The sequence below is a fragment of the Triticum dicoccoides genome, chromosome 2A (assembly GCF_002162155.2).
Source record: "Triticum dicoccoides isolate Atlit2015 ecotype Zavitan chromosome 2A, WEW_v2.0, whole genome shotgun sequence".
Lineage (NCBI taxonomy): Eukaryota > Viridiplantae > Streptophyta > Magnoliopsida > Poales > Poaceae > Triticum > Triticum dicoccoides.
In genome coordinates this window covers 675,937,853-675,960,504 of record NC_041382.1, presented here as the reverse complement: position 1 = coordinate 675,960,504, position 22,652 = coordinate 675,937,853, and the positions used below count along the sequence as shown (strand labels likewise).

General features: G+C 43.2%; 1 protein-coding gene and 1 long non-coding RNA gene across 3 annotated transcripts; both read left to right on the top strand.

Moving 5' to 3' along the window:
- The first annotated feature begins 14,833 nt into the window (after positions 1-14,833).
- On the top strand, positions 14,834-18,028 carry LOC119356161. Of its 2 annotated transcripts, none has more exons than XR_005171852.1 (3): positions 14,834-15,589; positions 15,927-16,917; positions 17,703-18,028. It is a non-coding gene; the product is annotated as an uncharacterized LOC119356161 (long non-coding RNA). The 2 variants fall into 2 exon arrangements; XR_005171851.1 differs by having other exon boundaries at positions 14,834-16,033; positions 16,124-16,917.
- A 197-nt stretch (positions 18,029-18,225) lies between these two features.
- On the top strand, positions 18,226-19,006 carry LOC119358084 (histone H4-like). Its single transcript, XM_037624791.1, has one exon. The coding sequence runs from the start codon at positions 18,226-18,228 to the stop codon at positions 18,805-18,807; it is 582 nt and encodes a 193-aa protein (XP_037480688.1). The 3' UTR covers positions 18,808-19,006.
- Positions 19,007-22,652: the final 3,646 nt, after the last annotated feature.

Sequence of the window (22,652 nt, the reverse complement as noted above, 5' to 3'; positions counted from 1 at the left end):
CTTGACGATCACAGTTTGATTATCACAGTTCATCAGGATAGGGGGTATTGGTTTTTCAACCATAGGTAAGTCCATCAAGAGTTCACGAAGCCACTCTGCTTCAACAGTGGCAGTGTCTAATGCTGTGAGTTCTGCTTCCATAGTTGACCTCGTTAAGATGGTCTGCTTGCAAGACTTCCAAGAAACAACGCCACCACCAAGTGTAAAAACATAACCACTTGTGGCCTTAATCTCATCAGCATCAGATATCCAGTTTGAGTCACTATAACCTTCCAGTACCCTTGGATACTCGGTGTAGTGAATCCCATAGCTTGCGGTGCCTTTCAAATAGCGCATAACTCTCTCAAGCGCATGCCAATGATCATCTTCCGGTTTTGACATAAACCGACTCAGCTTGCTCACAGCAAAAGAGATGTCAGGCCTCGTGGCACTCGCCAAATACATAAGCAATCCAAATAATCTGAGAATACCTCAGTTGATCTCTAGCAATCTGTCGATTCTTTCGAAGCAACACACTAGCATCATATGGAGTTGGAGAAGGCGTGCAGTCGCTATACCCAAAACGACTCAAGACCTTTTCCACATAATGAGAATGAAGCAGTGTGATCCCACCATTCTCATCTCTCAACAGCTTGATGTTTAAGATAACATCAGCTACTCCTAGATCCTTCATCTCAAAACAGCGAGATAAGAAATCCTTAACCTCCTTGATTAAATCAAGTTTGGTTCCAAAGATCAATATGTCGTCGACATACAGACAAAGAATAACTCCTTCGCCCCCACCATAGCGATAGTACATGCACTTGTCACCATCGTTTACTACAAAGCCGGCAACAGTTAATGTTCTTTCGAACTTTTCATGCCACTTCTTAGGAGCTTGTTTAAGGACATATAAAGACTTTAATAACTTGCACACCTTTCCTTCCTGACCAGGTACTACAAAACCATCTGGCTGATCCATGTAATTTCCTCCTTCAACTCTCCATTGAGGAAAGTCGTCTTAACGTCCATTTGATGAACGAGAAGACCATGTGAGGCAACCAGTGATAGTAGCACCCGAATTATGGTCAGTCTAGCCACGGGTGAGTAAGTATCAAAGAAGTCTTCACCTTCTTTCTGGGTATAACCCTTGGCCACAAGCCGTGCCTTGTACTTTTCAATCGTACCATCAGGTCTAAACTTTTTCTTGAACACCCACTTACATCCTACAGGTTTGCACCCATAAGGACGGTCAGTGATCTCCCAAGTACCGTTAGCTAAGATGGAATCCATCTCGCTACATACAGCTTCCTTTCAGTAGTCAGCATCAGGAGATGCATAGGCTTCTGAAATAGTCCTGGGTGTGTCATCCACGAGGTACACAATAAAATCATCACCAAAAGACTTTGCAGTCCTCTGTCGCTTACTCCTCACAGGAGTTCCATTGTTACCCTCAACAGGATTCTCAACGTGTTCCATCGCAATGGTGGGTTCAGGAATTACAGTGAATTCCTCACTAGATGGAGTAGGTATCTCCTGATTTGATGAACTCGACATATCCTTCATAGGAAATATGTCCTCAAAGAAAGTTGCATCATTTGATTCCATAATCGTACCAACATGCATGTCGGATACCTCAGATTTTATTATCAAAAATCTATAGCCGATGCTATGAAAAGCATAGCCCAGAAGAACACAATCCACGGTTTTTGGTCCAAGCTTACGCTTCTTTGGAATTGGTATATTGACTTTCGCCAAACAACCCCAAGTACGTAGGTAAGAGAGTTTCAACCTTTTCCTTTTCCATTCCTCAAATGGAGTCATGGTCTTATGCTTTGTGGGAACTCGGTTTAGGACATGACACGCAGTCATTAGCGCATTCCCCCACCATTCCTTGGATAGACCCGAAGTGTCTAACATGGTGTTAACCATATCAGTTAGAGTTTGATTCTTTCTTTCGGCTACCCATTTGACTGGGGTGAGTAGGGAGGCGTCCTCTCATGGATTATACCATGTTCCACATAAAAAAGATCAAATTCATTGGAAAAATACTCTCCACCACGATCGGACCTAAGCCGTTTAATTTTTCGATCAAGTTGGTTCTCTGCCTCAGCTTTATAGTTTTTAAAGAAAGTCAAAGCCTCATTTTTGATTTCAGAAGATACACATAACAATATCTAGTGGAATCATCAATCAACGTCATGAAGTATCTCTTTCCACCTTTTGTCAACACGCCATTCATCTCATAAAGATCAGAATGTATAAGCTCTAGTGGCGCCAAGTCTCTTGCCTCTGCAGTCTTATGGGACTTGCGAGGTTGCTTAGCTTGCACACATACTTGGCACTTGGAGCCTTTGACAGTAGAGATTTTCAGAATTAAATTCATATTGGCTAACCGCGTCATGCAACCAAAGTTAATATGACAGAGTCGTGAATGCCAAATATCAGACTCATTATTGTGGCAAACATTATTAATAACTTTAGTGCAAATATCTGACAAAGATAGGCGGAACAAGCCTCCGCACTCATAGCCTTTTCCAACAAATTGTCCACACTTAGAAATTACAACTTTATTGGATTCGAAAACCAACTTAAAACCATCTCGACATAAATGGGAACCGGTAACGAGATTTTTATTGATGGACGACACATGATGAACGTTCTTCAGACGCACATTCTTCCTCGAAGTAAACTTCAGATCGACCGTACCAACACCTCGAACGATGGCATGTGACCCGTTCCCCATCAGCACGGGTGAAGTCCCTGTTGCCTAGTAAGAAGAAAACATGGAGGCGTCAGCACAAACATGTACATTGGCACTGGTGTCAATTAACTAATCAGGGGATTGAAATACTGAAAGGATGGTAGGAAAAATACCGTACCCTGATTCCTTCATATCAGTATCATCGATGACAACATTAGCGGATTTGCCGCTCTTCTCATGTTCGCGCTCCTCAAAGCGGTTAGGACACTTTGGAGCCCAGTGATTAGGATCACTGCAGACATGGCAAAGTCCCTTTCCCTTCTTATGAGAATTCTTCTTGAAGTTGGTAGAATGTGATGGCTTGTTCTTTGTATCAAACTTGCCTTTGCCCTGAGTTTTGTTCTTATTGTTTTTGAACTTATTAGGCTGGGAGTTCTTCTTCTGTACCATGTGGGCACTAGAACCTCCCTTAACAACTCGAGCACGTGTGTCCTTTGCTCTCGCCTTCTCTTCAACATCAAGAGTACCAATGAGATCCGCAACGGAAAACTCCTGTCTCTTGTGTTTTAGGAAAGTAGCAAAATTGTTCCACGAAGGTGGAAGCTTGGCAATGATGCCTCCGGCAACAAATTTGTCCGGCAACACACACTTGAAGTGCTCAAGTTCTTTTGCGAGCGACTGTATCTCATGAGCCTGCTGTACAACAGGGCGCTCATCAGTCATCTTGTAGTCATAGAATTGCTCCATGACGTACAACTCGCTACCGGCGTCCGAGGCACCAAACTTGGCCTTGAGCGCAGCCCACATGTCCTTGCCGTTGTCAAACGACATATATGAATCCACAATGGAGTCATCAAGAACACTCAAAAGAGCGCCTTTAAAGAGGGTATCGATCTTCTCAAAAGCTTCCAGCTGTGCTGGATTAAGATCACCCTCAGGCTTGCCCTTGGTGGCATCATAGCAGCCCATGGTCTGAAACCAGTAGACTGCACTCGTGCGCCACCTTAAAGGCAGGCGGCTTCAGATGCGCAGCAAAACCACTCGGAGTAAATAAACTAATCATGTGAACTAGCATAGCAGATGAACATATCACATCTAGGGCACATACTAGAAGCATGAATTCTACCACGATCTCGAGAGGCGGGGTTCAACGTGCATAGCTCTGTCCTCGGCTCGGCTCAATCCCGCAACCCGCGTCGTGGCGTGGCGTGGCGAGCGAGGAGGAGGAGGAGCGCGTGTAGGTCTTCTCTTCTCATGCTCATACAAATGGTAGAAGAGCTCACCTTATAAAGAGGTGCAACTCTCTCTCAACTTCCGGGGTGGGACTAAACTTTAGCCTCACTCACTCCACTCACATGTGTGCATGAATGATCCAAAAGAATTTCAGAATTTTAGTTGGGCTTTGGGCCAAAGGCCTACTAGCAAAATTCCAACACATTCCATAATGTATTGCGCCCGTACTTTTCGAGATTTAAGTTCGACTTTAAATTTAGTCAAGAAGACCGACTGTGGCAGGAGCAAAAATAAATTCAGTGGTATAATTTTTTATCTCGCTATAGTCGGTCTTAGATCTTCGAAAATGCGGCGCACTACATTATAAAATGGAGGGAATACCATTTTTGAAATCTCGTGTGGCATCTGTTCGTCCACGGTACGGTAATAAAGCACACCATCTCAACCAGTTCGCTTTGCAACGCGTGATACGTGATGTTGTCGGCTCAGAAAAGAAATTAACTCGATATGTGATGCTGTTAATAAGTGTACAAGTACTTGTTACCAATCATGCTCCTGCTGGCGTCTTGCCCAACAGTCATTGTTCTACCTACTTTCATGAAATAAGACCACCTATTTTCTTCAATACAGCTTTAGCATTGCGGACAGTGATGCCTTCCTATGGTTCGTATGTCAAGCTTCGGATGATGTGGGCCTCGGATCTGCCACCCGGTGGACCAATCGCTCTCACAGGGTCGAAGTCTTGGAAAATGGCACCGGTTGGCCTCCGCGCTCCAGCTCTTCAGAGTTCAGAGCATCTCTAACAGAAGTCAATCCTTTCTAACTGAACCCCTAAATACTCCATCCATCTCATAATATAAAAGCGTTTTTGACACTACTTTTTAAATTATTACAGACGCATCACATATATTATGGAACGAAGAAGTAGATTTTAGAGTGAAGTGTGCCCTAAGTTCTTGAACTATTTCAGAGGTGTTTCGTAGATCCTTGAACTATAAAAAGAATGTTATCCAAACTCTCGAAAGCCCTTCAAAGTGCAATAATTGTGTACATACGTGACGCCTTTAAAATAGTGAGGATCAATGTGACACCTCTGAAATAGTTTAAGGACCTGGATGACACACATATTACACTTTAATGACTTGAATGGCGATTTTCATAGTTCAAGGACCTATGTGATACCTCTGTAACAATTCAAGGACTTAGAATGCACTTCACTCTAGATGTTACTTACCAAAAATTTGAGGAGAAGTGCTCTTTGCTTCCCAATTTTGAGCAACACAAATCCATTTTCGGTAAAAGAATTCCTCTCCCGCGCCCGTCTCTCTTGCTCGGCCTCGTCCACGCCGATGCCTCCTTTGCTGCCATCCATGCCTCTGGTGACCTCCCACCCCACACTTGCTTCGCATGTCGGTCGTCATGGTCATGAGCTCATCGACGACTTGGGCCACACGATGCCTCGTTTCATTAGGGACGGAACCGTCGGGGGAGCTAAAAGTTGTAGATCACCGATGCTTGGGCTTTACGTCGGAGGAGCTGAGGGTCATGATCCTTGGTTCTCATCAGGAAGGAATCCATCAGGGTAAACTACTGCACGGTCCATTGACGAAGTGTGTCGCGACTCTTTGAGTGTTTGCCTATCAATGCCTGACAGATGCCATCGATGAGTACGTCTGCATTGGGGAAAAATACAATCCTCGAGTGGGTTAGAAAATACACACAAACCGTGATCGTGATCTTCAGAACGAAGTATTTGAGGGCACCCAATGATGAAGACACCAAGAGGTCCATGGGTCTCAGTGAAGAACAAGGATGGCCCAGGATACTTGGACCAATTTATTGCATGCATTAGACATGGAAGAATTGTCCCACGGGTTGAAATGGTCGGTACAAAGGGCATTGCAAATATCCAACCATCATGCTTGAAATAGTTGCATCAGAGAACATATATGGATTTGGGATTTGTACTTTGGGTTGTGTGGCTCTCATAATAATCTTAATGTCATTTCGAGATCACCAATGTTTGAAAGGCATGTCACTGGAGATGCTCCACCTTGCAACTATGTTGTCAATGGCCTCACAACTATGTCATTAATTATCTTAATTTAGAGGTTCTCGCAACGCATCGAAGGATCAAGAATCGAGAAGTTCATCACCAACTTCAAGATGATCTTGTTTAGCACCTTAGGCACTTCCTAGTGCTTGATTCTTGTGTTTTATCATGTTGTATTTGGATTATTACTTCATATAAACCCTTTGATATGTTTGAAGTTGAATAATCACATTTGAATTTTAAATGTTGTTGAATTGTGTGCATTTAAATTATCAAGTTTCGGATCAAATATGAGTGCAAATACCTAGTTGAAATGGAATATGCAAATTAAATGATGGAAACTTTGGAAAAGTTTTTTAATGAGTTAAGAATTTGGCAAATCGAGTTTGCCTTTCGGGCTCCAATTCTCCTCGAGTTTGTTGATCCAGCATCTCCTTACGACAATGAGGCTAGGGTTTATAGTCGTGCGTACGTGACCATGAGATTTGATGTCAGTTTCTTCACATCTATTCAAGATTTCAACATTGACGACTGCGGCTCCAGGGTGTTGATCCTTAGGGGCACATGCACGAAGACTTCTCAACTATCACCGATAAGGTCAAGCCGGCTCCAGTAAGGGAGCAAAGACAATAGCGCATTGGCAGCTCATTCTGATGGCGATGGTGGTGGTTCGGTACTCTCGAGGTCTCGATGTAACTTTTATTATGTTTGAGTTATTTCTAATGAAGATTTATAATAAAGTTGAATCTTTTTTAAAAAAGTATGCTTCAGGGGGCTCTTTTAACCTTGGATTTGAGAAGGCATTTAGGGCATCTCTAGGCGATCCCTATTTTCCTCTAAATTTTGGTCGTTTCTAGCCGATGCCCCAAACTTAGCGGGGTAACTTTTTTTGACAAATTCATTTCAATCTCAACCACTGAAATAAACTTCTCTTGTAAGATTTTATTTTATTGAACGACATGTTGGTACACCTGGGTACCTACTTCACCATTCTTCGCTAAGAGAACCGATTCAAAGAAAACTACAAGAACAATTACACACTTTAATAATCCAACTTCCATAACTGCTCCCACTAATTGGATTAATACTTTCTGTATATCTTCATTGTCTATATTGTTGGTTTTCTCAATTGGCTTCTCAAGCTTGCACACTTATGTCTTCTTTGCTTCCACACAATTGGACATTGCATTGTCTCTAGTCTCATCTCTAGTCTCTAATCTTGCAAGCAGTGCACGAACATCTAGCAAATTTCTCGCTATCAACGGATTGATGTACTCTTCTTCCCAATATCGAAATTTACATCCATCATATACACAATTTTGAGCGAACAATAAGTTACAAATTGCCGCGAATCCAAAGAACAACCATATAAACAAGCACTCACCCCATCCTTTTTCGCACTTGAAAAACACTCATCCGGGATCTATCGGCGTGCTTGAAACTCGGGTAAGGGGATTTGGTCTCCGACAAATCCATCCAAAACGCGACGGCGGCTAGGATGCGTCGAATCCGCCTCCGACGGCGAAGGCCATAGATTTGCCAATTTAGATGTCACCATCGACGAGAGAGGACCAAATTCGGATGGAGGAGGAGCGTAGCGGGTCCTACGGGGATTGGCGGTGGCGCGTGGTGGCTGGCGGAAGCTGGAGAGGAGGTGCCGGAGTAGATGCAGCTAGGGGTGGGGTGGGCGAGGCCGAGGGAAGAGGGGTCTTATTTTTGCTTGGAAGGGTGGGCGACCGAGTAAAAATAGGAGCGTGTAGTGCACATGAGCAAACTTTTTATTCCCTCCCATACGAGGGTTGAGAGGGCAAATCTACTTGATTTTTCTGTTGCGCAGTTGCATACGAATTAGTTACGGTGACTTTGTCAATCTCAAAATAATATGCCGACTTAATCTTTCGAAGATGCTCATATATGTGTGTGTTCATAGGGATGAATGTACACTCGTATATATGAGCGCTTGCGTGTATACTGTATTTTAAAAATGCGGTGACAAATCACACAATCCGTGTCAGCTGATATAAGTATCGTTGAACGGTGGACCGAGCGATTATATATTGGTGAAGCATGTGATGCGCGAGCCGTAACCGACGGCTAACGCACGCGTATATGCCAATAGGTACGGCACACCGTACACCTATGAGCAAGTACACCTACAAACACACGCACGCGCAAAAATCTTGAGTGAAGATGCAGTAGGTTGCCCTGCAGCCGCGCCTACGGAGGTCCAGCGGAGAGTACCTTGCGTAGTTGCATTGCTATTCTGTAAGATCACAAACGAGCGATTTGAACCGTGGTTTGTTTGATAAGTTCAGCTGGCCTGGCCATTATATTATATTTTTATACGCCGGTTTGGTGTGTGTGCACTCCTAAGCAACATTACAGTAATATTAAAGTTGCGATAATTAATTTGAATCGGAGGGGTTATTAGGTTTCTTTTTGTCCTCGACACCGACTGCGAGCAGTGCCGTTGGAACGACTTCGGTCACCCCATCGATGGCACCCAGCTGCCGAATTAACGTTAGCAAGACAAAGATCTCCATGGTATACGCGAATTCTCTATTGCTGTTCCCTTCCTTAAAGTTGGTCCACCGATACTTGTCGTAAACAAGCACTTGATCCTGCTGCTGTGTTGGGTTGAGAGCACAAATCTACTCCGGTTCGTTGAGTCAGCGTGTATACCCCTGTCTGCCAAATGTTTGTTTGGTGTTCGGTCCATGACGCCGACGGCGGGCAGTGCCGCACCGAACCGCCTAGCACAACTACACAGGTGCGTGCGTACGCGGCTGACGCCGACAGAGGCTGTAGTCGTCGTATCGTCCATGCCATCGCCAGCCAGGCCAGCTAGTGCCGACCGTCTGACGACCACCGTTTTGTTTCCATTGGCAGGAGAACAGACGAGCACCGCTCCGTGCAGGTTGCCATCGCGAGCGGCGCGCGCAGTCCCCGGGTGAGGTGTCGTGCCCGCAGCTGCACGGCGCCACGCCGCGGGATGCGCGCGAGCGCCACGCGGGTACGGCGCGCTGTGTCCCCGTTCACAATGGACCGCGCCGTGAACATGCCTGCTGCGTCCATACCTGTCGGGCAACGCGGCATGCACGATTCATAATCAGATGAATGTGAAGCACTTTATTCCCTGATTTAATGGCTGGATGTGGAGTGTCGTTCATGCATCGTCCAAAAACGTCGTGTGTATAGCAGCTCTCTTTTCTTTATGAGGGTACGCGACTACACGGGAGCCATAAGCGAGACATATCTCTAGTGGACCGGCCCAGTTCCGTGCTCTCTGCGAGTAACCTTTTTGTGTTTTTATTCTTCGGCTTTCTGCTTTTTATTTTATTTTTCTCCTTTTTCTTAGTGTTTTATTCTTTTTTCTTCAGTTTTATTAGATGTTTATTTTTCCATTTTTTCAACGCATTTTTCAATAAAAGGGCGCTTTATTACATTAAAGGTTTAAGCAATAATTTTTTTTCAACGCGTGTACATATTTTTCATGCACATGGTGTATTTTTCATATACATCAGCAACTTTTCTTTATACACATTTAATATTTCTCAAATACATGATTAACTATTATTTCATACACACTATACATTTTTGTATACAACTAAAACATTTTGATGCACATTTAGCATTTCTTCTACACGAGCTTTTGTTTAACAACTTACAAAATGTCATGCGGATGTGGGCCCCTGTTCTGTTTCAGAGAGATATAGCTACATGACACTACGGAGGCCTCTACATCACCCGTTAGTATCTTTTGTTTGTTTTGTTGGGTTGTTGCTCGTCTATTCCATTCTCATGTTCCCTTACAAGATATATATTTTTATTTTATGTTTCCCTTTGGTTCTTTTTTTTAAAAAATATTTTATTTCTTTACAGCATTTCTCAATATGTTTATATTGTATTTTTGAAAGGTTCATTACATACTCTAAAAACAAATTCATTTTTTTTTTGAAAAATGTGTACCATGCATTAAGAAATTTTGTGTGGCTTATTTTACTTTAAAAATGTTCTTCATGTAGTTAAAAAGTATTCAGCCTATATACTTGCAAATTTCAGCACGTATAAAAATTTGTTCTCCGTGCATCTGGAAATTATTCATCATGTATTTTTAAAAAGTTTATGTTTTGAAATGTTCATATTTTTAGTTTATTTTATATTTTCTCTTTTTATTTTTATGTTTTCAATGTAAAAACAAATATAATGTTTTTATATTTCTCCAACACTTTTAAATTTATATAATTATCTTTTGGGAATACGTGAATGCTTTTTATGAAAAATAAATTTAGAACACGCGAACACTTTTTGATTGCATGTACATTTGTTAGACATGTGAAAACTTTTTTCACTACATGAACATTTTTCAAATACATGATGAATATGTTTTTACATCACAATTTCTTTTTACTGAACCTATGAACATATTTGAATCCACGTTATTACTTTTGTAATTACAGATGAGCAATTTCGTAATACACATAAACATATTTTAAATACAGGATGACCATTTTTTAAGTACACATTTTCCATATGTGTGAACATTTAACTGCATATGAACGGAAATTTAGTTTTATGGGAACATTTTTATTGAGTCATGCAAGGATTTTATTTATGTATGTGAATACTTTTTTATGCGGCATGGGAGATAGTCATTATTTTATTTATGCACGGAAAAAGTTTTGTGTCACCAGAATAATTTTCTCGCACCCGCAAAAAAAGAAGAATAATTTTCTCGGACATATGAACATTTATTTTTTATATAGGTTAAGATTTTTCATATGATTTACCCTAAAAAATCCATATGATTTTGGTTCAGCTGAAAACAATATTTTATGTTAATAACGTCTTGTTTTTTGACTCTAGCTGTGGAGATTGTGATTTTATATGATTTTATTTTTAACCGAAGGCCACATATACATACACACCTTTTATCATAGGGCGAAGCTAGGCGCCGCGACTGACCCATCGGTCGCGTAACAGCCATCCGAATGGAGCGACCACAGGCGCACTATTGGTCCTCTCCTACCCGCAAAGGGTCAACCTGTGCACCCCCGCCCCAAGCTCGCCACACTACCCCACACAAAGCTCGCCATGCTCCCCCGGCACACCCCGCACTGAATTTTGCCATGCTCTCCACGCCCCCACCCGATGACCTCGTTGCTTGCCGACCTGCGCCCCTCGCCCCGCAACCAGTGCAAGGCAGCGTCGCTCACGCATCGACGTTCCACTTCTCCACTTGCAGCATTTGGGTTCAAGAGCAGCTCCGTCATTGTGGTAGAACGTTTCACCGGTGGTTGCAACAAAAGACCCTTACCTGCTCGCGCGAGTGATGTCGTTGTCCCCGCTCGACTAGCCACTTGGAGCACGCCAATTGCGGGTTTGCTGGTTCCAACAAACATGGATGCCGTTTCCAGTATTCGTTGCCACAATCGCTGTCAAAATAATGTCGGTGCTTGCGTAAGGAGTCCCTCGGGGGTCTTGGTGAATGGACAATTCAAAAAGACAGTCAAAATTTATGCAATCCGAACAATGATATTTTTTGATATTTTTATATCAAAGGGATGGAATTTAACAAAGTTTGACTAAACTAATTATTGCAAACTAAACTTAACGAGGTATCAGAAAATGACGTCGTAGGCTTGACCTCCAAGGACGTCGACACCTTCGTCGTTGCCGCCGCCATCGTTGTCGTCCTTAAAGCTGCGATAGGCCACCAAGGGGTCACAACAACCCTGTTTGGCCGTCTCTGCGCGCTCACGATGCAATTGCTTGGCTGTTGCCTCCGCCTGACATGTCGCGTTCGCACGACGACGATGGCCGGCTGCAAACACACTCTTGCCCTTGACACTTGGTGCGGCGAGGGCATGAGCGACGTGCTTAGACTCCGCCGACCCTGCTTTCAGGAGCTGGTTGCCGATCTGTCGCCGACGAATGGCGGACTTCTGCGCGGTGGTCCTGAACTGATCCTCGGCCTAGGCGGAGTACATGGGAAGAACGACGAAGGCGGACGGGGTCTCAACGTCGAGTCGAGGAGCTAAAACCCTATGGAGGCCTCTACATGACCCGTTATTATCTTTTGTTTGTTTTGTTGGGTTGTTGCTCGTCTACTCCATTCTCATGTTCCCTTAGAAGATATATATTTTTATCTTATGTTTCCCTTTGGTTCTTTTTTTTAATATGCTATTTCTTTACAGCATTTCTCAATATGTTTATATTGTATTTTTGAAAGGTTCATTACATACTCTAGAAACAAATTCAATTTTTTTTTGAAAAATGTGTACCATGCATTAAGAAATTTTGTGTGGCTTATTTTACTTTAAAAATGTTCTTCATGTAGTTAAAAAGTATTCAGCCTGTATACTTGCAAATTTCAGCACGTATAAAAATTTGTTCTCCGTGCATCTGGAAATTATTCATCATGTATTTTTAAAAAGTTTATGTTTTGAAATGTTCATATTTTTAGTTTATTGTATATTTTCTCTTTTTATTTTTATGTTTTCAATGTAAAAACAAATATAATGTTTTTATATTTCTCCAACACTTTTAAATTTATATAACTATCTTTTGGGAATACGTGAATGCTTTTTATGAAAAATAAATTTAGAACACGCGAACACTTTTTGATTGCATGTACATTTGTTAGACATGTGAAAACTTTTTTCACTACATGAACATTTTTCAAATACATGATGAATATGTTTTTACATCACAATTTCTTTTTACTGAACCTATGAACATATTTGAATCCACGTTATTACTTTTGTAATTACACATGAGCAATTTCGTAATACACATAAACATATTTTAAATACAGGATGACCATTTTTTAAGTACACATTTTCCATACGTGTGAACATTTAACTGCATATGAACGGAAATTTAGTTTTATGGGAACATTTTTATTGAGTCATGCAAGGATTTTATTTATGTATGTGAATACTTTTTTATGCGGCATGGGAGATAGTCATTATTTTATTTATGCACAGAAAAAGTTTTGTGTCACCAGAATAATTTTCTCGCACCCGCAAAAAAAGAAGAATAATTTTCTCGGACATATGAACATTTATTTTTTATATAGGTTAAGATTTTTCATATGATTTACCCTAAAAAATCCATATGATTTTGGTTCAGCTGAAAACAATATTTTACGTTAATTACGTCTTGTTTTTTGACTCTAGCTGTGGAGATTGTGATTTTATATGATTTTATTTTTAACCGAAGGCCACATATACATACACACCTTTTATCATAGGGCGAAGCTAGGCGTCGCGACTGACCCATCGGTCGCGTAACAGCCATCCGAATGGAGCGACCACAGGCGCACTATTGGTCCTCTCCTACCCGCAAAGGGTCAACCTGTGCACCCCCGCCCCAAGCTCGCCACACTACCCCACACAAAGCTCGCCATGCTCCCCCGGCACACCCCGCACTGAACTTTGCCATGCTCTCCACGCCCCCACCCGATGACCTCGTTGCTTGCCGACCTGCGCCCCTCGCCCCGCAACCAGTGCAAGGCAGCGTCGCTCACGCATCGACGTTCCACTTCTCCACTTGCAGCATTTGGGTTCAAGAGCAGCTCCGTCATTGTGGTAGAACGTTTCACCGGTGGTTGCAACAAAAGACCCTTACCCGCTCGCCGCGAGTGATGTCGTTGTCCCCGCTCGACTAGCCACTTGGAGCATGCCAATTACGGGTTTGCTGGTTCCAACAAACATGGATGCCGTTTCCAGTATTCGTTGCCACAACCGCTGTCAAAATAATGTCGGTGCTTGCGTAAGGAGTTCGTCGGGGGTCGTGGTGAATGGACAATTCAAAAAGACAGTCAAAATTTATGCAATCCGAACAATGATATTTTTTGATATTTTTACATCAAAGGGATGGAATTTAACAAAGTTTGACTAAACTAATTATTGCAAACTAAACTTAACGAGGTACCAGAAAATGACCTCGTAGACTTGACCTCCAAGGACGTCGACACCTTCGTCGTTGCCGCCGCCATCGTTGTCGTCCTTAAAGCTGCGATAGGCCACCAAGGGGTCACAACAACCCTGTTTGGCCGTCTCTGCGCGCTCACGATGCAATTTCTTGGTTGTTGCCTCCGCCTGACATGTCGCGTTCGCACGACGGCGATGGCCGGCTGCAAACACACTCTTGCCCTTGACACTTGGTGCGGCGAGGGCATGAGCGACGTGCTTAGACTCCGCCGACCCTGCTTTCAGGAGCTGGTTGCCGATCTGTCGCCGACGAATGGCGGACTTCTGCGCGGTGGTCCTGAACTGATCCTCGGCCTAGGCGGAGTACATGGGAAGAACGACGAAGGCGGACGGGGTCTCAATGTCGAGTCGAGGAGCTAAAACCCTAACACAAGGGGAAGTTTTTTGTGGCACAAGTATATTTTTGTTCTTCCACCGTGTGTAAAGTATAGATACTCCCTTTGTAAACTAATACAAAAGCATTTAGATCACTATTTTAGTATTCTAAACGCTTTTATATTAGTTTACGGAGATAATAAAAAAAATCTACAATACCAAATAAATACAACCTGAAATATTTTATGATGTATCTAAATATATTTGATTTGATATTGTGAAATTTGGTTAAATTTTAGAAAATACAACTTAGGACAAATCTTTCATGTGATGAAAGTAGAAAGACGAGAAGAGTACAACGACACGACTCGCGATATCTCTACTCCTATAAAAATCATGGTTGGTGGTGATGGTGTGTCTGCCATCTATCATCTTTGACCGTTTGATTTGCATCCGACGCATAGTAGCAACCCCACATCCCATTTGCAAAGAAACCCCTCGTTCTCTTCGTCCATCTCCATCCAGTCCCACCTTATCCACTCAACGAAGCAATCGACTCTTCTGGAAAAAAGTGGAATCGAAGTGGCAGCAGCAGCGGCTGCCGCTCTGCACGCCACCGGCGCCCTCCGCTCCCGACTCCTCTCTACCACGGCAGCCTCGCCGCACACCGCCACACCCACACCCACCTCCACCTTCCTTCCTCCCCTTACCCCGTCTTCTACGATGCCGACATCGTCAAGTACACCGCCGGCGCCATCCGTCCGCCAAGTCTGCAATGCATCTCCTGCCTACTCCTCCGGTGCAGCAGACTCGACGCCCAGCACATCTCCCTTCTCACCGCCGTCTCCTGCTCCCCCTCCCCCTTCTCCTTCGACACCGACGTCGGCAAGTACGCCGCCGGTGCCGTCCGTCCCCGGAGTCCGCGAGGACTCTCCTGCTTCCCCATCCGAGGCTCTGATGCAGCAGTCCCGCCGCCCACCACCTCCCCTGTCCTCGCCGACCTCCACGTACGCTGCTACACACTACGCATCCTCGGCGACAGCGCCGCCACCTACTACTCCCTCCCGGCAGACGCGCTCTATGGCCATCCCCTTCGAGTATGCGCTGCTCCCCTAGGACCTCTATGCCGTCTGCAATTGGTCTCTCCTCCCACATGAGTCATCTGTTTCATTACTTGCGCACCTGCTGCTATCACCATCCCGATTGGAAGCCCTCAGCCTGGCAAGAGATTTTTGTGAATTGAAGTACTCGACCATGTTTGGGTTCAAATAGCAGTATCCAATCTACTACATGGTGTATCAATATCAGGTTCGTAATTTCTGCATGTTTCCTGTCTAGGCCTTTGAATTGTAACTAAGATCTCCATTGATGAGTCATAGGACAAGGTAAGATACAGAACCAGCCGGCACACAAAGGCCGGCTTGATCTATTTCAGTTTTGTAGTGTACATCCGTTACAGCTTACAAGTGCACCTAAGACAACAAAATAAGCACCAAGTGATTTTGACATTAACTCCGGGTCAAAATCTGGGCTTGCAATGCTTCAGTTCTTGGGGTTCTCACAGTTCTAGATTATTTTTCTTGAGCACTTGGCGGAACTGAACCTTCTAGATCACCATCCGTGCTTCCACGAACTTCTCCTTCAGGATGTGCTTCAAGGAGGCCCGGGGTACTCCATGCAGCCCCTGAAACCCCAATTGAATTGGATGTTCGTGGAGTTGGTATGGTCTAATCGGCAAAACATTGCTGCCAGGTATTTCATCTGGTGTGCTTTTGGTGATTTTTGGAGCAGAAAACGAGATGCAAGTTTGATTCAGAATCACATGCTCTGTTTCTTTCACAGTTCCCTACATGTGTAGTACTGCACTGCGATGTTTCTCCATTGCATAGAGTGCAGTTAGCCAGGTACTGATTATAAAAAAATCATTGGTACGTATCCATGCAGTTTGTTTAATTTGGCCAAGACAATCACACGTTTTTGAGCATATTCTTCATAGAGCCATGCCCATAGTTTTGATGATGAATATTACAAGCTACAGATTTAAGTCTATTTCCAACACAAAGTGTGACATCATGTTTTATCTGCTCAAATTATGTTTCGATTATGCATGAATCTATGTTGATAATTAACCTATGATGCCTACTTTCAGTTACCAATTAAACATATTGGGTTACATTTGCTTCTTTTTATTAAGCAGGAAATGTAAGAGAGATCAGACTAAAAATTCCTGCTTCCTCTTGCTATTATATATCTTTGTAATTTGTAAACACTATTATGCTTGCTGCTCTGCCATGAGCAGTTATAGTTTCTGGTTGCTCCTTTGGTGACACAATAGCTTTAATTCGTTGCTTGGCACCCTCATGCTAGATTACATGCAGGCATGTGCGCTGTCAGGAAACTGTGCGGACAGTGGGTCAACATGTCCATGGTCATTACCTAGCTCGTGCTGCACCGATGCTGCTGGTCGTTGTTGTTGATGACCTCCAGCATAGTTATGTTCATGTTACAGGAGAAGGTTGAGTTCTGCAAGAGAGACTGGACATGTGCATACTACTTGGTGAGTGCAGGTCAACTGGGACTCATGGGACTTCCAGCGTGGATGGAACGAGACGCTCATGTCCCCGCCTTTCCAAATGGTGACATAAGTACCCCAGAATGTGCTTGCCTTAAAGAGATAACTTTTTCATGACAAATTTCCATTACTTCAACACGCTCCTTCTATCTCCTTGATGATGTTATATTCCTAAACTCCTATGTACTTAACACTTCTCTCTATCGCACATGAGCAATTAATTTTCTCTAATGTTTCCATTTGCACAACAGAATAGTACCTTTATTCCATTACTCATGTTGATATATTTGTGCTCTCCAAGATTTCAGTTCACATATCAATTTTAATCTTTGCATGTAAATTTTGATAATGTGTAAGGTTTATATGCTTTTATCCCATTGAAAACTTGCTTTAATTCCTCGGATGATAATCCTGCTGTTAAACCCATGCCGTGTTTACTAAATAATTTGCCTCCTACAGTGTGCTTCTGTCGTAATGCCTGATTTGCTCATATGGACAATAATGACTAGATCTATGGACCCATATATCAGTCGCTTAGATAGCTTGATTTTTTTCCTAATCTAGATTTGGAAAGAATTAGTAATGGGCAACATCATTGCTGAACTACAGTATGGATGTACTGTTGATATTGCACATTGCAACCACATGGTTGTCTTCTCGGGCTTTTGAGGCACGCACACCTATTTTATGGTTCTGGTTCAAGTTTAGTTTAATCTACAGTTACAATTAATATTGTCTTTCAAGTAAATTCAACATCGTGTTATCTCATATGAACATGATACAACCATATTGCATATGGAGCTTTCAACAATTCACGGCAATTCCTCATGGTTCTTTTTTCGTGTGCAGGCCCTAAGATACATGTGTTGTCGAACATGAGACTCCCTAAGGTGTGGAGCTAGAAGAGGTGGCGTTTCCAAAGGCAGTGCCGGCTAATGCATGGATGGCCAACGAAGCTAATGCATGGATTTTTTAAAAATAAAGATGTCAAGGCACAACTTGCTGGCGGAACCAAGCATGTTGACCATTGCAATTTGAACGCATATATTATCGAAAATGGGATGATTTGTGTAGTTTTATAGCAAATACAAATGCGCTTTTGGATGTAAATTTTGCGGCAACACGCTTTGGAATTAAATGGATGGGTGAATGAAGAGAGGGAAAAAAACGTATGTCCTAAGTAGAATGATTATCTAGAGAAATGTCTTCATATATTCCATTGTCGTCCCGTTGCATCGCACGGGCATCTTACTAGTGACATCTGAAAACTGAGCTGTGAACATTCTCGTCGACCTCCAATCACTTGGCCTGGCCCAAATCATTGTAGCACAAGCAGTCAAGCAGCCCACATTTCTCTCTAAAAAAAAAGCTTATGCCCCCATCTCCGCCACGTCACCGATCCGCACCACCAGCCTCCCACCGCATCCCACCTTCCGATCGCAATCCAACGGCCCAACTCCAGCATCCCACGGATCGACCCAGCAGAGAGCAGAGACCTCCCGCCTCCAACTCCCGAAAATTTCGGGGCTTCCCTCGCAACCCCAGCCCATATAAAGCCGTCACCTCCGATTCCCCAATCCATCCCAAGCTTCAACATCCACACGAGTCCTTCTTCTCTCAAACAAAAACAAATCCAGCGACGATGTCTGGGCGCGGCAAGGGCGGCAAGGGGCTGGGAAAGGGCGGCGCCAAGCGCCACCGGAAGGTCCTCCGCGACAACATCCAGGGCATCACCAAGCCGGCGATCCGGAGGCTGGCCAGGAGGGGCGGCGTGAAGCGCATCTCCGGCCTCATCTACGAGGAGACCCGCGGCGTCCTCAAGATCTTCCTCGAGAACGTCATACGCGACGCCGTCACCTACACGGAGCACGCCCGCCGCAAGACCGTCACCGCCATGGACGTCGTCTATGCCCTCAAGCGCCAGGGCCGCACCCTCTACGGCTTCGGAGGCTAGATTCGTCTAGTGGTGCCAGTAGTGGGGCAACTTCCTCGTTTGCTCTGTGTCATGTGTTGTGTGGTAGATGGGATTTACTGCTTTGGCGTGCGTCGTTGTGCTCTGTCTTGGGTTCAGTAGGCTGTGTAATACCCAAAGTATGTTGTGTTCAATGAAATCAGTTCAATTCTAAATCATGACGAAATGCTTCACTGTTGAATTTGTGTTTTGCTTTTCTAAGACTGGCTGATTTGATTTCTCTGTTTAGATTGTATGGCTGCACTGAATATGTCTTCTATTTGTTCAAGTATTTGAATCTCGTCGCTTCTCATTTTAGATCGTATAGCTGTACGGGATCGCCCTTTCATTTGCAAATGTATTTGGCACTCCTTGCAATCTGTACAAGAGATGCTATCCTTCCTCAGGTAAGCTCATCGTCCATCTTTTGGTTTGGCTTCACTGCGGAATCAACTGTCAACTTTTCTGTTGTTTTCAGTGGTATGGATACTAAAAGGTAGAGTTGGCATTCTGTTTCTGAACGCTACATCAATCCTTTGGAGCAACTATCAGAGTTGATATGGTACATACAAAATTAACAACTGCCTCTAATACTGACTATCTGAGGCTCTGCGTTAAACAATTTGTCTTCATCCTAATAATTGTATAGTAGAGATTATATTCTTTTCCTAAAAAAAATCTTGTTTCTCACTGGGATTTATAGTGCAACCAGCTCATAGGTTGCTTCTCTTTTCTTTTTGAGAAATTGTAAGGTGCCATCTGGAGCAGGGATTGTTTGTGTTTTGCCAAATTTGCTTGTGACGAAACATCGCTAGTCTACTCGACATGGTCAAGGCAAGTGTAGGGTCTTGCGGGTCGCGACACCTAGCTGGTAGGAGTGTTGAGTCCTAACTGCCAGCACCAAACTTTGTTTCTATCAAATGCACAAAGATACAACGCTTTTGAGGTTTTTTCAAATAATTCCTTTTACTGCCAAATCTCCGATCTTTTGGTACATCGTTGAAATTGGTCGTTGTAGTGCCGTCACTTTGAGGTGAGTTTAGACAACACCGGCTTGCGCCATCTAAGGTGTGCCATATATGGCCCGAGCTGCGGCCCATCGAGAGCGTTCTAGACATGGTTCTTTAAATCTTCATTGATTAAGCTAAAAAGCTCATCACTAATGTGACATCGTCAACATTGTCAATAGGACCATTGAGGGCATGGCCAACGCGTTGCCCCGCCCATGTACTAGCTCGGTCAATTGATGTGTTGGCATAAAAGCCATAGCCTCAAGACCAAAGGTGGATCTTGCAGAGGCTGCATCCTTAGCAGAAAAAATGTGATATGGCCTATTTGATCTGCAACAATAGGAAAAACAAATGATTCTTTTCAAGAGGTATGAGTGAATGTGAAAATTCATATGGAATGTAGCACAAAGGAATCCTTACGAAAGATTCTTATAGGATTCAATCCTATGAATCAAACAAACAACATAGGAACATTTCCCAAGCATTCTAATCTTCCAGAATTCCTATGAAAATCTTTTGAATCAAAGGAGCCCTGAAATGGAGAACAAGGCAAGAGAGAAGGTTGAACGTGTCTGACAACATGGGAAAGAGAAAATGAGTAAGAAGATGACATCATAGGGAGTAGCTCTCCTTGGGTGACTGTGGTACAAACCAATACATTCATTCAATTTTATCTATGTGAACAACTTGAGACCAGACCATTCAGCTGCGTCCATAACTCATGCCCTAAGAAGGAGCTCTTTCATAGAGAGCGAATTGATGCCACTTTTATGTATGACACGGACGCCATTGTGGCTTTCTTCCCCGATTTAATAAACTCAACATTGTGGATCGTAATGATGCAGAGGCTAGAGGTTGTGTTTATTCCAAAATAATAACAAGGAAACATGTCAATGACAACCAACAATCTGAGGTACTTTTGCTCTCTCGACCGTTTACCACATTAAGATAGCTTTATTTTTCTCTCATGAAAATCTTGCTAACAACCATTGGCAGAGCGTCAGCGGGACCAGCGGGGGCTTCGATCCCTCTTCCAAGAGAAATATTGCAAAGATGAGCTCCTGTTAAGCTTAATCTCCCTGCTAATCTCCTGGCCTCTCTAGTCTCTCTAGCTTTTTTGGCCCCTCCTTGAATTTCATTCAGGCTCTGCTAACAACCAAGGAGCTAAAACGAGTTAATATATTGGAATCTGCCAAAGTTTAGCCAGAGAGCAAAACAGGGTGCACACTTTGCTGCCATCTCCCTCATTTATTTGTTCTCAACAGATGACATTGGCCGCGAGCCTAGACACACTTAAGATTTACTCCCTCCGATCCATATTAACTGTCGCTGATTTAGTGCAAAGGCACTAAATCAGTGATAATTAATGTGGATACGAGGGAATATTAAGCATCTCTATAACACACCTAGTTCTATTCTTTTTAGGACTTCGAACATTTTCACCCCCCCACGAAACCTTAGGAGCTACGGCGGTGACATCGATCTACCTCCTCCTCGGCGAGATATTAGACCCTCTCTCCCTCAAACCGCTACTTCGACGATAGGAGGGGACAAGGACCCCTTTTCGACTAGTGGTGGTAGGGTTAGGTTTTTGTCCCAACTACGGCGGTGACACGCCGGGGTCGTCGATGACATGAAACGCGTCATTTCTGTTTTGTCCTCATTTCAATGGTGCTTCCTCGTATCATTGGTAGAAACATGGAGGATGGTATGTCTCCATGTCGGATTGTCCGGGTTGAGTTTCTGCTTTGTAGATTTGTCCAATTTCAGCAACAAAATCGGGTCCTTGTTTCTGTGCACCTTTTGCATAGCGTTCTTGACATGCTGGAAATTGTCCTGGATCGATTGTTTTTTTACGAAGGCCCTTTGCGAGCAGGGGACAACAAATGTGTAGAATGCATAAGACTGATTGGTCGAAAATCTTTCACTCTTGTAGCATCAACATACTTGGGCAGAAGGATAATGTGTGTAGAATTCAACATGCCCCACCTATTCCCACACAAAGGGAATAAGTTCTCAAAGGTACATATAGGATCCTCTTTGATGAAACTCCAACAATGCTTGAAAAAGTCAACTGTGTATCCATCCGGGGCCCGTGTTTTGTTGGAGGGAAGATCAAAATCTACAATCTTGATTTATTCCTTTGTGAAAGGCACATCCAGAGAACATAGACAACAACAACATTTGGCCCGAAACGCGAGCAACGACGACAGTCACGACATTGCTTGATCTGGTATCATTTTTTGGGTAAGGGATTATTTAGTATTGACCTTTTAAGTTTTTGGTTTTGTCGAAGTTTCCTCCTTGTTTCCTTCTTTGTAATGATTTGTTATTGCCCCATATCATGGTCTGCCCTTTCTTTATTATTTTCATAGTTGTTTTATAAGAGTTGATTTTGAGTATTTATGAGAATGAAAAGGCAAATCATTGTTGTGCTTACTGTAGTTAATATGGAATTAGGAAAGAATATGAACTATTTGTTATATCATACATTTGTTATGCTCAAGAGTGTATATATAAATTCTTGATGTTGCAAATACAATTGGCATAGTGTTGAGAATACGAATAACATATTGTGAAAACTACAAAAATAAACAAATCATAATTGTTTCTATTGTATGTGTGCATATAAGAGGTAATCTCATCATTATTACGTAAGATGTGAGATGGATCAAATCTATTCCATTCTATCTCTCCAAGTAAATACTACTACCATGTAAGATCATCTCCAACCGGATTCCCCGCTCCCCCATAAACATCTGGGCGGACAACCTGAACACCACTTGGACCAAAAACAACCACCCAACAGGACCCCCAAACGGAGCTCATATGTCCGGG